At 37.6% G+C, this 16,672-nt stretch overlaps 1 protein-coding gene across 1 annotated transcript in view; it reads right to left on the bottom strand.

Annotated features, from left to right (window-relative positions):
- Positions 1 to 239: 239 nt before the first annotated feature.
- Positions 240 to 16,672, bottom strand: part of CUNH6orf163 (chromosome unknown C6orf163 homolog) — a 21,387-nt gene continuing 4,954 nt past the window's right edge. Inside the window, exons 2-5 of the mRNA XM_006143391.3 lie at positions 10,784 to 10,878; positions 8,858 to 8,965; positions 6,616 to 6,818; positions 240 to 2,321 (exon numbers count right to left, since the gene is read on the bottom strand). Coding sequence (XP_006143453.1) covers positions 1,886 to 2,321; positions 6,616 to 6,818; positions 8,858 to 8,965; positions 10,784 to 10,878 — 842 coding nt within the window. The 3' untranslated portion in view covers positions 240 to 1,885. The remainder of the gene's footprint in view (positions 2,322 to 6,615; positions 6,819 to 8,857; positions 8,966 to 10,783; positions 10,879 to 16,672) is intronic.

Below are 16,672 nucleotides of genomic sequence, written 5' to 3'. Positions count from 1 at the left end.
TCGCTGTCTGTCTGGTGAGTGCATGTGCCCTATAGCAAAAAAAAAAAAAAAAAAAAATGCCCAAAAGAAAAAAAAAAAAAAAAAAAAAAAAAAATACAACCTCTCCAAAAAAAAAGAAAGAAAGAAATACATGCTGGGAGCATGTGCCCAAAATCCCTAGAGAAGAAAGGATTGTGGTGTGGCCATTCTCCCTGAGAGGGCGATTTCTTGCTTTCTGTCTCTCTGTCTCTCTTGTGATTACACATGCCCTATTGCAAAAATCTCTCTCTAAAAAAAAGTAATTGTGAGGATTAAATATCAATGGTTTCAAAGTACCTCACACCTGTCAATACAATACTTTAGCACTTGGTAGCTTTTATTTTACTATCTGTTAAAAAAAATAGGATAACAACTCCTGTTCTTATAGACTGTTGTGAGAAGCAAGTACCAAGAGGCTTCAAAAAAATTCATGAAAAAATGGAAATAAAGAACAAATTAATTTTGGTGCAAAAAATTTCTGAAGTCCATTTAAAGTTTATTCAGAATATGCATTTTCCATGAACTTTTTGAAGACTTTCTCCCCCAATACATGAAAAAGCAGTGTAAAACATTATATGAATGTCATTACTTCCAGACATTCAACGACCAATCAATACGATTGCAGTAGTCCTGCAGAGTATCAGGAAGTTAAATACTCAGGAGAGTATAGTTTACTATGCAATTGTAAACAAATCACTCCTTTTACTATTAGGAAATTCCAGACTGGTTAATATAAGTAAATCCCCCTTGCTGGAGAAATAGTACTTTCTAATTTATTGAAAATTGCTTTCCCAGTTTTTATTTTTAAGCAACCAATGTAGGTTGTTGATTAACAACTTAAGGATGTTGCTTTATAGTGGATAGATTTTTGGAACAGTCTTTATGGAAAGTTTTTTTTCCCCATTTTAATTTAGTAAATGTTAATGTGTTGTCCCAAGCATTATGGTACCTACATTTTTTTTTTTTTTTTTTTTTTTTTTTGCCTCTGACTTATGTAAGACAAGTTGATGGTATTCCTGGGTTTGAATGTAAAAACAAGAGAACTTTATATCGCTGGAAGCAGAAGGTCTGACCCCTGAAGACACATTTCTCTTTGACGACTAGCAAATGTAAATTAGCCCTTTCTGAATTATTTCATATGAGAATCCCAGAATTTAAACCATTGTGCTAAGTTGAAGGGAAATTGCTTTTCTTCCCAGAATGCTACCGCAATTCACCAAATAAATCTCTTTACTAGAAGTTAGCACACCTTGGACCAGCAGGTGGCCTGGATGTTAAGGCACTGGATCCCACATGGCCTGGATCCTACCAGATCCCACACAGTTCAAGTCCAGACTCGGAGGCTTGAAAAATCACAAAGGGTGTATATGTGTCAGTGCACATAAATCCCAAGAGGAAAGTGGAGGAGAAGGGATTGTGACATGGTCACCCCCTCTGAGGAGGGGGGAGGTGATTTCTCACATTCCCTCTCTTTCTCTATAGCAAAAAACAAAAATAAAAAAAGAAGTTAGCATACCTCTCAATAATGGGAATAGTCTAAGAACACATCCCTTGTTTTCAATTGCAACAAACACTAAAATAGTTATGTCTGAAGAAATAAATGAAAATGAATACAGACAGGTATAGAAATGTGTTCAGGCTTCCTCCAATAAATCTTATCCCCTCCTATCAGTTAATCTCTTCTCCCTGCTTTCTCTCTATTGCACTTGTCATTCACTGTAACCTGGAATATGCTTTTGAATATCCCACCTAATCATGACAACCCAATAGTTCCCTGCACAATACTAGGGGTCAATAAATGGTTTTTGAGTACATTTATCTAGTCTTTGGAATCCTGTGCTTTGTAGTGAAATCTCAGCTGAAGACTTTAATCACGAGTTGTTTCGTTCTCATTAATGACAAGATTGGAAGGTGTCTTCTTTCTTTCTGGCAGGATGAAATCGGCATGTCCTGGTGAAAGCTTAGGAAAAGTGTAATTGATGTATTTTTGGAATGCTGCCCTGGTTTCCTGTAATTCCTCCTCCAAGAAATCTTTCCAGTTTGTCATGATTCCCAGTTGTTTGGCTATGGACAAGAGCTCCCCCTGGGTGTTAACCAGTTTATCCATCACGTTGTCAAGAGTGGCCTGATGTGTTTTCTCTGCTTCTTGAAGCACTTCCTGTACCTCTTCTTGCTTCTTCCTCTGAGCCATGCCATAGTATATGTTCATTTTATGCTCTTTTGCCTTTATCACTTGGTCCACATTCATCTTCTGATCCTTCATAACCGTTACACCAGTATTCACAAGTTCCTCTATAGCCTTGCTATTAAAAAAAAAAAGTGAATTTATAAATTAGATGAGTAGCCACTAAAAATAATGATCTTGTCATTAAAAAAAAATGTTTTTCTAATTGCTAGAGAGTATGTGCACTCATTAGAGAGAGACTGAGGGGAGGGAGAAGTACACAACGATGAGGCACAGTCATACTGCAATCCTTTCTCCTTCATTTCTCCATTCTATCAGGATTTGGGGCATGCATGTATACATGCCCAGTGTGTTTTTCAAGTTGCCAGGATCAGGACTTGAACTGTGGTCAGCCATGTGGAATCCTGTTCCCTTAACCACCAGGTTATGGGGCCAATCTTGATTTTTGTCTGCAGACAACACATGTACAAGGATACTTAAAAAAATTCATGGTAAAAGATGAAATTAAAGTTTATGTTGGTAAAAAAATAAACTGAAATTCATAGTTTTTTTCATATAATGTACTTTCATGAACTTTTTTAAAGACCCCTCATATGAGAAATTATTACATTGTTGAGATGAGTCATCAGGTGGGAGAGGCTGATACAAATGAGCCTTTGGATTGTATTAAGAGTGAATAATCAGAAAATACATTCAGAACAGGGAAGGCTGCTTATCACCTTTCCTGCTATGGGCTAGATCTGGTCACGAGTTTAATGTTTAAGGGCAACTTCAAGGACCCAATTCCAGTTTGGCCAGAAACATATAAACTTGTTGTACTTAAACATGAAGAAATAATGTCAGAATTTCAAACTCCTAGAGAAAGTGTTTCTTTATATCAATTCAACAGCTTACTTTTAGCCAGAGGGGAGAAAAACCTTACTCTCACAGATTTAGCTAAAAGTTGATTTTTATCTGAGTAGTACTCTGTGAAAGCTACCTCAAACTTTTTGGTCTCAGGACCCAGTTACATTTAAAATTAGGAGAAACCAGGGACCAGCAGGTGGCATCGTGGTTGAAGTACTAGATTCCTACATGGTCAACCATGGTTCAAGTCCTGAATCTGAGGCTTGAAAATCTCTTAGCCCATGTTTGTACATGTCCAAAATCCCAGGAGGAGAATAGAGGAGAAGAAATTGCAGTGTGGCCATCCTCCCTGGGGAGTGATTTCTCAGTTTCTTTTTTTCTGTCTCTCTCCAGTGAGTGTATACAACTTAAGGCAGAAACCTAAAACAAACAAAAAACAACTATGGAGGAACCCAAAGAAACCTTTAAAATGTGTTATATGTACTGACATTAGTAATACATTATATCTATTGACATTAGTAATATTAGAATTAATGATGAAGAGAGAGGGATAGGAAAAGAGAGATTAACCCATAAAAATAACAATAAATCCATTACACAGTAACATAGATATTTTAATGAAAAACGGTATTTTTCTGGGGCTAGCAGGTGGTGTGGTAGTTAAGGCTCTGGACTCCAACATGGCTGATTGTGGTTCGAGTCCCAGACCTGGCAGCTTGGAAATCATGCCAGGTGTGTGTACATGCTCCCAAAACTTAAGAAGAGAATGGAGAAGGGACTGCGACATGGCCATCTCCCCTGGAGTGGGGAGCTTGATTCCTCAGTTTCCTCTCTTTGTCTTTCTTACATATGCTCTAAGGCAAAAACCTTTAAAATTTTAATTAAATTTTTAAAATTCTTAAAAATATTTTCCAGCACAGTAAATTATTTGATGAAAAGAGTGATAAAATTTTACTTTAAAAGACAAACAAATGAACAAAACTCCAGAATGTCTGGCTTAATTTTAAAAGAAAAAAGAGAAGGCTGGACTTTCCTTTTGTTTCCATCTCCTGTGATATTGCACAAAATAAAATCTCTAGAAAATTCCATCATACACTTATTGGAGAATGAAAAAGGCAAATGTTCTCTTAATATTAAGAAAATAGCTTTGACCCCCTTTGTCCACTCCATAAATGGTTTTGGGTACCCTAAGTGTCCTTGGACTTTGAGAACCACTGCTAAACTATTTATAAACTCTGGTTATAATGTACATAATTACATGTAATTTATTGCAGCCAACCATGTTGACCTCTTACCATGTGGGTTATATGTAGGTTGATGCTCATACTGTGCACATATTAATTCAATGATCTCTAAGACACAATTCTGTGAGGTGTTTCTATTATAATGCCCATTTTATGATAAGGACACTGAGACTCAGAGAAGTCAAGTAGCTTGTCTAAGTTCACTTAATTAGTAAAAGTGGCAAAATCAGCAACACAACCCAGTCATCCCAGGTCCAAGGCAAAGTTCTTGGCAACTGTGATCCCTTTCTAGGAGATTTCTGTAGTTAACCTGGTCTGAACAGAATCTCTAAAGACTTGAGAATAAAATAATCTGCAATGTTGAATTCAAATATTTATTATTGTTAATAAAATCCTCTCGCTCTGCCTCCTAGCCTAATACAGACTTTCCAAGATCTATCATATACTTACAGTCTATTTTCCATTCTCTAAAAATGCAATTCTATCATCTTTTCTGATTCTTTCAACTTGAGTTTCAAACTACCTGGGACCAGAAAGTGATGTAGTGGTTAGGGCACTGAACTCCCACATGGTTGATCATGGTTTGAGTCCTGGACCTGGTGGCTTGAAACTCATGGTGGGTGTGTGTGCATATGTGCCCAAAATCCTGAGAGGAGATTGGAGGGGAAGGAATTGTGGCCTGGCCAGGGCCCCTGAGGGATAATTTCTTACTTTCTATCTCTTTTTCTCCAGTGAGCGCATACACCCTATAGAAAAAAATCTCTCAGAAAAACAAAAGAAAACAAAAAAACCTGACAGACTTGCTCAGTGTTAAAGCAAACATCATTTACCCTTAGCTATTATTCTAGAAACCTTCTTTCCTCTTTCTTGTCTACCTCCACAATTATTTCTAGTCTATGCAGGGAGGATAATAACAATGTAACTGCCGAAGTTTCAGCCCTCATTCTCATTTCTCTATGCTTTCTCAAGGATTTTACCTTTGGTTCTGTTCTGAACAATTCTAAGGAGAAATACTTTACCTATTAATTATTTACAAAGGAGTTCATTTGTAAACTCAAGCAGCAAAATAAAAGAGACAAGCTACAGACTAAAAGGCCAAACAGGGAGGCTGTAGGCTTGTTTTTCTGCCACAGCTCAGTAGCTATCTTGGATAAGACCCTTAACCTCTGAAAATAATGGTTTTTCTCTCCCACCAGATAATCCCTGGGTTCTTGACCACTGTACTGTTCCATAAAATGTTCATTACATACACAGAAATGGGTACCTTGGGGGACCAGCAGTTAGTGTAAGGCTGTGTCACTGGACTCCCATGTAGCAGACCGCAGTTCGCGTCCCAGACCCGGTGGCTTAAAACTCATGCCGGGCATGTATACGTGCGTGCCCATGATCCCAAGAGGAAAATGGAGGAGAAGGGATTGTGGCATGGCCATCCCCCCGGGGGGGGTGATTTCTCCCTTTCAATCTGTCTGTCTGTCTGTCGAGCACACGTACCCTATAAACCTCTCCAAAAAAAAAAGGAAATAAATGGTTATCATGGTATTTTTAAAATACGTAGATGTATGCTCTGATTTATGTAACAGATGGTTTGTAATCATGCACATATATGTCACTATAAACACATCAAATGTGTATGAAAGAATATAGATCCGATTTAAAATGATTGTCTCTCAGATGGAGGGAGAAGGTGGAGATACAGTCAAGACTTGTAATTCTTACTCTATATGTTTCTGTGTCAACTTATTTTGCAACATATATTACTTGTGTAATAAGAAAAAGACCAAGAAGTAGCACATTTACAATAGTATTGATCTAGCCTAGAGAATCTAATGATTGACGTATGTGTTTATGAGAAAATGTTTCTTGGTTCCCCTCCTCAGCCTCTTACAACTGGTGATGCAGAATGAAAAGTACTCTGTTTTAAGAAAAAAGTTATCATAAGGTGAGGGAGGGAGGAAGATGTGATTGAATAAGAATGCATGGGATCTTCTGAAGTGCTGGCAATTTTCAATCACTCAAACGAGGTAGTAGGTCCTTGAGTGTTTATGTCACTATGTTTCTTTAAATCACACACACACAGAGTACAATACATTATATTGGGTTTTTGGAAAAGTCATGATGTATCTTTCTACAATATGTTTTTCATGATGCAAAAAGGCGTCATGACTTTTCCAATGTAATACATCACTTCATGTTTGATATGTTCTATAATAAAATGCAAAATAAAATGCAAAAACTGAGCAATATCTATCTATATATTTCAAACTTATTCCTTTGATTTTTGATAAATATGATACTAATTTGCCAATGTGTTCCCTGGAATACCTTTTCTGGGCCTCCAGTGCTTCCCGGGCCATCTGTCTTTCCTCAGCCCTGGCTTTCCTCACAGCCTCCAACTTCTCCCGGTGACACTCCATCATAATCCTTTGGATTCTGTGGACCATGCGTTGTTCTGCAGCTAAGTTTTCTCTCTTCATTTCATCATCCATGTTTTGATACATCTCTATCTTGGTTTTAGCTTCCATTTCCTTAGCAATGACAGAACCAGGTTTAGATATTACAGCTTTGATGTTTAAAAACACATACTAGGAGGCCCTGTTAATTTATTTACTAGGTTTTTGCCATAGGGTCCATGGGCTCTCCGGAAAAAGACAGAGAGAGAAAAACCACCCCACAGCGTGTATGGCCACAATGCAATCCCTTTTTCTCCATTCTTCTCTTGGGATTACCAGCATGTACACACACATGCCAGTTAACTTTTGAGCCTCAGGTCTGGGACTGTAATGGCCCTCAGACATGTGGGAATCCAGAGCCTTAACTTCCATGCCACCTGCTGGCTCCTAAGAGACGATTTAAATCACACTTCCATCTATGTGACAGAATGACCTTTTAACATCAATGACTTAAGAGTGTGTACAATATGGAAAACTTTCATTTATATGATCTAAGAAAAAACAAAAGCTGTACAAACTATAGAAAATGTACAAAATGTAGCATAATTATTTGTGTACAGGTGTGCATGTGTAATCATTGTTGAAAGGGGATATGTAAAAAGGAAGATAGTTGAGTTAAAGGGGTAGGGTTAAAGGTCTTTTTTTCCTTGGTTGTCCAAATACTCTAGCATCATATTATCATTATACATAATCAGAAATACATAATATGACTCTATTTTAGTAACTTAAGTCCTGGGAAATGGCAGAAATAATTAGGGTACTTCAGAGTATCTCCTTGGTAGGAGAGAGCCTGGGACTCAGGCACAGCACGGTTGCACGTTAGTGCAGTCCCGGAGAACAGCCTCCCAGTGCCCACCGTTATTCACATACTCCAACTCATTAGTTCATAGAGGAAAGGAACAAGCGCTCCATTGCTCCAATTTAGAAAGGCCCACAGATGGTCTTAGACCAAATAAAGACAAAAAGCACTAGTCAAGCCAGGACTTGAGGAAAACAGCCTCACAACTATCCTAAAAGAAAATCTTGTCGTGGGCCAGCAGATGGTGTGGAGGTTAAGGTGAATGGATCTCACATGGTGACTACATGGTTTGACCTGGCTTGAAAATTACACTGAGTGTGTGTGTGTGTGTGTATTTGCCCAAAATCTTCACAGGAGAATGGAGAAGGGATTGCAATATGGTCATCACCCTAATAGGGTGATTTCTCAATTTCCCTCTTTCTCTCCCCCTCCCCCCTTCTCTGCTGAACACATGCCCCTAAAGCAAACTAAAATAAATAAATAACTTAATTAATTTTTAAAAAACTTTAAAAAAAATAGAGGGGCCGGCAGGTGGCATGGTTGTTAAGGTGCTGGACTCATGGCTGACCACAGTTTGAGTCTTGGACCTGGTGGCTTTCTCACTTGCTCTCTCTCTCTCTGGTCAAATTAATAATAATAGTAATAATAAAATAAAATAATTCTTAAAAACAATAGAAAAAGAAAATTCTGTCACAATTTCTGAAATGCCTACTAAATCTATGGTGTGCCAGGCACTCTGCTAGCCCCCGATACTATGAATACAAGAAAACTGAGATCTTCATTCTCAGGGACCACACTGTCTAGTGGAGACCAACAACCCAATCGTACAATGAGTGTTGTGACAGAAATATATGCAAGAGAGAAGGAACAATTAATTTTATCCAGGGGATTCAAAACTCATTTAAATATAATTTTTTTTCTATTTTAAGGACAACATCATGAGTACATAGGGAAATTTATTTCACACAATGAGTCAGTGGAAGAGCTAGAGATAGAAACCAGGATTCCCCACCGCCACACCAATTTCACATGTATTTTCCTTCATTTTCTTGCTTGCTAACTTAACCACTTTATCTTTTTTTCTCCTAACTTAAATATTTAGAATAAGGACAACAAAAAAGACACAATTTTAAAATCTGTAAGGGGCCAACAGGTGGTGTGGTGGTGAAAGTGCTAGACTCCCACATGGCCAACTGCAGTTCGATTCCTGGGCCGTGTGGCTTGGTTTCTCACTTATTCCCCCCCTCCTCTTTCTCTCACTGGTCAAATTAAACAATCAGTAAATAAATAAATAATTCTTTAAAAATATGAAAACCTGTAAATCTTTTTGATGTTCTTCTTTCAAAATCTGAATTTCAATGTAGTGTTTGGCATTTGCTTCTTCAAGTGCTTTCTCCACTGCTCGTTTTTGGACTTCAGAAGCCTTTGAAAGAAAGAGTCCATTTATCTATTAATATATTGGAATGAGTATAACGCAACTAGTTGTTACTTGAGATGTTGGTAAATCAGGTTTTCATATTTACTGAAAATTAGCAACCACTATAGCAATTCCTAGTTATTTGCTTCATTCCCATCTCAAAACTCCCATAGTAAACTGACTGCCTGAGCCAGATGCCCCACCACATCGCAACCCTTGGGTAGCATCATTATTTTAGGAATTGCTAAAGGCAGGGCAGCTTTATTGGATACAGGCTGCAGCATTCACTTTTCTCTTTGGCACTTTCTGTATTATTTGCTTGACTATCAATATAAGATATGCTCATTGTTGAAAATCTGGAAAACACAGACGTGAAAGGATACACAAAGCTAGCAAAGGCTGAGCAGGGAGGCTGAGTACCATCCCAGACCTGCCACATCAGGTCTTCAGAAAAGTGAATACACAGAACACGAGCTAAACTAATATTCAAATTGAAGACTACTCACAAAATCATTTCCTTATATTAGGATGTATAATTGGTGGTTCATAATCAATCTGAATTTTATTACTGATAAAAATAAGTGACTACTGAGACCAATAGTTGGTGTAATGGCTATATGTTCCTGGACTCCCGTGTAGTTGATCACGGTTTGAATCCTGGACCCGGTGGCTTAAACTCATGTCAGTGTGCGTGTGTGCCCAAGACCCCAAGAGGAGAATGGAAGAGAAGGGATTGCAGCGTGGCCATACCTCCTAGGGGGGTGATTTCTCATTTTCTGTCTCTCTGTCTCTCTCTGGCTTTCTGGCAAGTGCACATACCCTATAGCAGAAACCTCTCCAAAATAAATAAATAAATAAATAAAAATGACTACTAACATTTTTATATAATTACCCTTTGCTGTAGAACATGTTTGAAACATGTTCATACCAAGGTTTTGTTGGCACTATTACTGGACAATTTTAATACTATTTGCTTTAATGTCTATTTTATTAAGAAACTGAGAAGTCACATTATTTTAAGCATTGTGGCTTGTCCTGACTCCAGGGAGTTTTAATTTTCTTTAGGTCATTTATGCCATTCTATGGGATTTGAAGAAGTGGGGGCTGCAGGATTGAAGCTTTGCTTTGCTTTAGTTCCATGTACTGGGTCTCACTGTGAGCTGTGATACTCAAAATGCCTCTATGGCTCTAAGCAGTCATGTGGACAAGGTGTCAAGGATGTTGGAAAGAGAGGAGCAAAAGAAGAGTAGGCCATGATGACACACTTGGAAACAATGAGCCTGTAGTCCAGGGATATGACACACTGCACAAATGGATAGCCTGTGTGTGTGCGTGTGTGCGTGTGTGTGTGTGTGTGTGTGTGTGTGTGTGTGTGTTGGGCCATGATAAACAATTACCAAAAAGGATGTCGTTTTTGTTCTTTATAGTTTTTTGTTTTGTTTTGTTTTGTTTTTGTTTTTTGTTTGTTTATTTTTAATGAGATTAACAGGGGCAGAAGTCATCCATAGAGAGAGGACAACTTGGAAGGGAGGAAGCACCTGATGGTGCCCACTTGTTACTAAGCATCTACTGTATGCCAGGTACATTATTTTATTGAACGCTCTCAATAAATGCATAGCATTGTTGTTCTTTCAGAGTTGAAGATAATGCTACACAGGTTAAAGAACATGCCCAAGGTCCCACAGCTAACCAGGACTCAAAGTCAGTACCATCTGACTCTGTAGTCTGTGCTCTTGATGACTATGCAGTGCTATTGTCCAAACAAATCTAAGAAGTGAAAGAACTTTAAGGCTGTATTTTACATTGGTTTCTCATTTCTCTTACCTGAGCCCATACTTTAATTTCTGCTTGTGCTATACGTTCTTTGAGTAAAGCCTCCTGAAATTGCTCTTCTTTACTCAGAATATCTGCCCCAATATCTGCATATTTGAAGAGAAATGATCATTAATCTACAAGAACTGTTTTTTCACTTTCCTTTCTACCATCATCATTTATTATGAGTACTCTCTAGAGTATATATCCCTTTAGGACTTATTTCTTTGTTTTTTTTTTCTTTAAAGATGCCCATTGAAGGAGTAAGTTTCTTCCTAACTATGAGGGAATTCACAGCACTATTAGGCCAGGCCAGAGTTAGTCGTTCCCCTATTTATACCCTGTCCACACTTCAGACAATGGGGAGAGTTAAATGAAATAAATGCCCTGCAGAGAAGAGCACACTTTCTGTACCTAATGTAGAGTGGTGAGAGAATGCTCAGAGGTGCTAGCACATTATACAGCTCCACTCTCCTTGCTCCTACCTGGGTAGCATTGCTACCTCCATCAGGAAAGTAGTAGAAGCAGATGGCCTCCTTTAATGCATTATATACCTTTGTTTAGCATGCAGGTCTTCACAGAATCAACTGCCTCAGTTGTGGAGTGAGTAAAGGGGTAGTAGTTTATCATTTCTCTGTCAAAAATCTAACTTGATTTCCAAATAATATTCTCATAATACCCTCCCTACCTGGACAAGTAAATGAAAGTATAGAGATGTTAGAGGACCACATGATATCTGAAGCCAACATCTGAGCTTCTTGAGCTGGGCACAGGGTTTCCCATCTTCTCCTAGAGTGGGTTGGTAGAGCTGACCAATGAAGTGTTACAAAATGATAAGCCCTTGGGTGCTGACATCACACATGGTGATTGTTTTCTCCAATCCAAACTCTCACAATACTTACTCTTTATTCCATTCACTTCTCATATCTTAGATTTGTTGAATTATTAACTTTTCATGTGATTAAGTCCTGACAATTGTCTTAGTTTTCTGCTGCAATAACAGGCTGCAACAGACTGGGTAATTTATAAAGAACAGAAGTTTATTTGTTCATGGTTCTGGAAGCTGCAAAGTCTAAAAGCATGGCACCAGGACCTAGCAAAGGTTATCCCATAGTGGAAAGCATTCCATGGTGTGTGAGTGGGTGAGACAGAGAACAAGAGAGTGAGGGGCCAAACTCATCCTTGCATTAGGAACCCACTTCTGTACTAATGGCATTAATCTATTCATGAGAGAGTGTCATGATCTAATCACCTCTTAATAGTCCTACACTTTAACATTGTTGCATTGGGGATTACGTTTTCAACACATGAATTTTATTTTAAAGAATTATTTTATTTATTACTATTATTTTTCAATTTGACTAGAACGAGACAGAGAGTAAGGGAAACTGAGAAAGCAAGCCACCAGGTCTTGGACTTGAACTGCGGTCAGCCATGTGGGAATTCAGCACCTTAACCACCATGCCACCTGCCAGCCCCTCCAACACATAAACTTTTAAGGAATCATTTTAACCACAGTATTTCACTTTGGGTTTCCAAAATTCATAACCTTTGCACTGTGCAAAATATATCCATTCCATTTCAATAGCCCCAAAAGTCTTAACTTAATTCTGTTATCACTTCAAAACTCCAAAGTCCAGAGCCTCATCTAGTTCAATTATGGGTGAGACTCAAGGCACAATTCATCCTAAGGCAAATTCCCTCCAGCTGTGGGTCTGTAATATCAAAATATGTTATCTCCTTCTGAAATTCACTGGCAAGACAAGTGGAAGATAGATGTTCTCATTCCAAAAGAGAAGACTGAACTTTTCAGCTTGCCCTTATACTAGTGTTTACTGCAAATCTTAAGGATTTTATTATAAAGAATTTTTTTTACTTTGGTAGTACATTTTGTACCAAAAATGTCAAACACTGTGCTGTAAGAATATCCATGTTTGGGAAGCCAGCAGGTGGTGTAGTGGTTATGGTGCTGAACTCCCACATAGCTGACCACAGTTCAAGTCCTGGAACTGGCAGCTTGCTTTCTCACTTTTTTTTTTTTACTCTTTCTCTGGTCAAACTGAACAAGAGGTAATAATAACAAATGAAATTAAATAAATAATTCTTAAAAATAAGAAAAATAAAAAAGTATATCCATGTTTGTAGAAAGATCCACTTTTTAGATAATATGCTTTTCATTATAACAAAAAAAAAGAAGAAGAAAGAGGAATAAGTGATTCCAAGTAAGTCCAAAATTCAACAGGGTGAACTATTAAATCTTTTTTCTTTAAGATTAATTTTACATTTTACATTAAGTCCTATCATGATATATACTTTCTCTCAGTTTTAACAGATAACTTTACTTTTCTTTGTGTGTTCAATGTTTCTTCCCTTTGCACCTCACACCCACCCTCTACTACCCACTCTACCATCTATTCTCTGCTCTTACAGTCTCTGGTATCTACATGTATCCTCTCTATTATCATATCTTCAAATTTCTCTATCCCTGCCATAGAGTGCAGATATTTGGTACAAATTGAGTGGAGATACGCAATGTGTATCTTTCGAAGTCTGGTTCACTTTGATCAACACTAAGTCTTCTGTATTCATCTGCCTTCTAGGATCTTATTGTTTCTTTAGCTGAGTAATACTTTATAATATATATGTGCCAGTTTTTTTTTTCTAGTTATCAGATTTTAGACACTTAGATTGGTTCCACGTTTTAGCAACTGTAAATGATGCTGCAGTGAACATTTGAGTGTTTTCCTATCCTTTGGGTAAATACCAAGGAGTGGGATTACTGGGTCTTATGGTAGTTCTATTTGTAGGTTTTTGAGAACCTCCATATTTTTTCCCAAAGAGGTAGTACTAATTTACATTCCCATCAATAGTTTAGGAGGGTTCCCTTTTTACCACAGCCTTACCAGCACTCATCGTTCCTTATTTTTCTAATCCTAGCCATTCTAACTGGGGTTAAATGCTACCTCGTTGTGGTTTCAATTTGCACTTCTCTTATGATAAGAGACTTTGAACATTTTTTTCATATGCCTTTTTGTCATTCATAAGTCTTCTTTGTTGCCTATTATTGGATTATTCATTTTCTTTTTATGAGCAAGCTACTTGAGTTCCCTATATATTCTGGGTAATGATTCCTTGTCTGAGGAATAATTTGCAACTATTCTCTCCTATTCTGAGGGTCATCTTTTGCATCAAGCTAAAAAGTTTCCTCACGGCAAAGGAAACAATAATTAGAGCAAACCATTAAACCTTAAAGCTGGAGAATAATTGCATTTGCTTCCATATCCCACAACCTGGGCACACTGGGGTGGCTGGGCATCTACAGTCTTAGTAGCCTTGCCTCAGTGGCTTTTCTGGGCTTGGTCCACATTTCAATTTTTACAGGTTAGTCTTTTCTTTCTTTCTTTTTCTCTTTAAATTTATTTTTTACATTAATTCACTATACAGCATTACAGCATACAAATGAATTTTCCATCCAAAATACACTGTATATTGGCTCAATCAAGCACATCAACATACATGTTGTCGGCAAATAATTTTCCAATTCATATGTCTTGTATACTTTGTTTTTTGTTTTGCCATCCTTGATTCCCTATCCCTCACCCTCTGCCATGTCCCACCCTCCTCCCACATTGTATCTGGTATCTATGGTTGCTTTCTATGCCTCCCCCCCTCCATTTAATTGATTTCCTAATGAACTTAATTAGTCTAAATATATCCAATAGCTAGCACAGCTGATATATACCTATCCATGAACCCAAGTTTGACTTTAGGCATAAACCTCAGTGAGTAGAATGAACATACTATAAAGTAGTACCTAGCTGGGGCAATTTTTACAGGTTAGTCTTATGCCTATAGCTTCTCCAGACTGAAGTTGAGTGCTAGTGGTATATAGTTCTATGGTCATGGGAGTAGTGGGCATTCTCTGTGGTGATTCTGACTCCTCAATTCCACTTGGGAATGCCCTATTAGGGGCTCTATATGGTGGTTCTGCCCTATAACGTCTCTGCTTGGGCCCCGAGGTTGTCTGTGATATCCTTTGAAATCCAGGTAGAAGAAGCTATACTCCTACAACTCTTTGCATTTTGCAAGTCTACAGACTTAACACCACCTAGGTATCACAAAGGTGTAGTGTCTACATCTTCTGGAGTGGCAGTCAAAGCCACACCTGGGCCCACTTGGGCTGTGGCTGAGAGGCACTGTGCTGGAATGTTGAGAGCAGAGAACCAAGATGGTTCTGGGCAGAACTAAGATGGAGGGCATCCTGGGCCCATCCCTCAAAAACATTCTGCCTTCCTAGAGCTCTGGGCCTGTAATCAAAGATGCACCCTGGACGATTTCTGAAATGCCATCAGGATCTTTCTCCCATTGTCTTGATTAATAGCACATGGATCCTTTCCATCCATATTAATCTAGTAAATGGTTGCTTGGCCATGATCCTTTGATTGCTCTCCTAAAGACACCTTTTCACTCATTCCATGACCAGACTAAATTTTCTAAATCTTTCCATTCTGCTTCTCTGTTAATGATAAATTATTTTTTTATGTCATTCCTTTTCTCTAGGATATCTGGCAGAAGGAATATCTAAGCAATCAGGTTGCCAAATCTTCTAATTAATCACTCTTAAATTCTGCATTCCATAAAGTCCTGGGATATGGGCATAGTCCAACCAAGTTCTTTGTAACTGTATAACAAGGATGGCTTTAACTCCACTTTCCAATACTTTATTCCTCATGCCTATGTGAGACCTCATCAGTATGCATACCCAAAACCCTGAGAAGAGAATGAGGAGAAGGGATTGTGGCATAGCCATCCCCTCAGGGGGTGATTTCTTGTTTTCTGTCTGTTTTTGTCTCTCTCTTTCTCTCTTCCCTGCCAGTGCACACATTCTATAGCAAAAACCTCTCTCTCTAAAAAAAAAAAAAAAAGAAAATTTCTGGGAATAAAAGAGAGAAGGAAACTTATAATTACAATTTGATTTGTTTATACACACATACACACACACACACACACACACACACACACACACACACACTTGGTAATCGGAAAGTCATGACACATTTTTGCATAGAAAAACAGAAAAATAGGTCATAAATTCTCTGATGACCCAATAGTAAATATTCTCATATTATCTACCAGTATGTATTTTTATGTCACCAGCTATTAACTAAAGTTGTAGATTCTTTCACCCACTTACTAGGATATTATTTAGAGACATTTATTTTCCTACATGTATGGGAGGTACCCCAGTATAAGCAGAGGTAAAAAAAACCTCAAATTAACTATTATGTGACAGGCTTTACTTAGGTACAAATATTTCATTCAAGCTTCATAACAACCTACAAGGTAAGTATCAGTATCTTTGACATATAAGTAAATAGATTGAAACAGACTACTTTACCCAATATATACAACTTGTGAAGCGGAGAAGCTGGATTCCAATTTATATTTTTTTCACACCCCTACAGGGACAGGTTTAAACAGAGGAAAGCTTACAAAAATCTGTGTTAACAAGAGATTGACATATGTAGTCTTCAACAAGTTTGCAGACACTAATATTTTATGAGTGTATTTGAAATATTTTTGAACAAAAATAAACTCACACTTTAATTCCATTTTTCCATTAACTTTTTAAAGTCCCCTTATATAATGATATGTTAGAACAAAAGATAACATGTATGGTATATTAAAATGGACTGGTGTGAAGTGTTTTCATGTTGAGTAAATTCACTTTATGAGTTGTAGTGATGTACAGTGACTGTATAAAATAAAAAAACGTTTAAAGGACATTAACAACTATTAAATGAGTTGTAGTGATGTACAGTGACTGTATAAAATAAAAAAACGTTTAAAGAACATTAACAACTATTAAATATTAATTTTTAAATATATATATATATATAT

This window comes from Tupaia chinensis, unplaced genomic scaffold (genome assembly GCF_000334495.1).
Source record: "Tupaia chinensis unplaced genomic scaffold, TupChi_1.0 Scaffold000097_1, whole genome shotgun sequence".
Taxonomy (NCBI): domain Eukaryota; kingdom Metazoa; phylum Chordata; class Mammalia; order Scandentia; family Tupaiidae; genus Tupaia; species Tupaia belangeri.
Note: the sequence above shows the minus strand (reverse complement) of the source record. Positions and strands in the feature narration are given on the sequence as shown.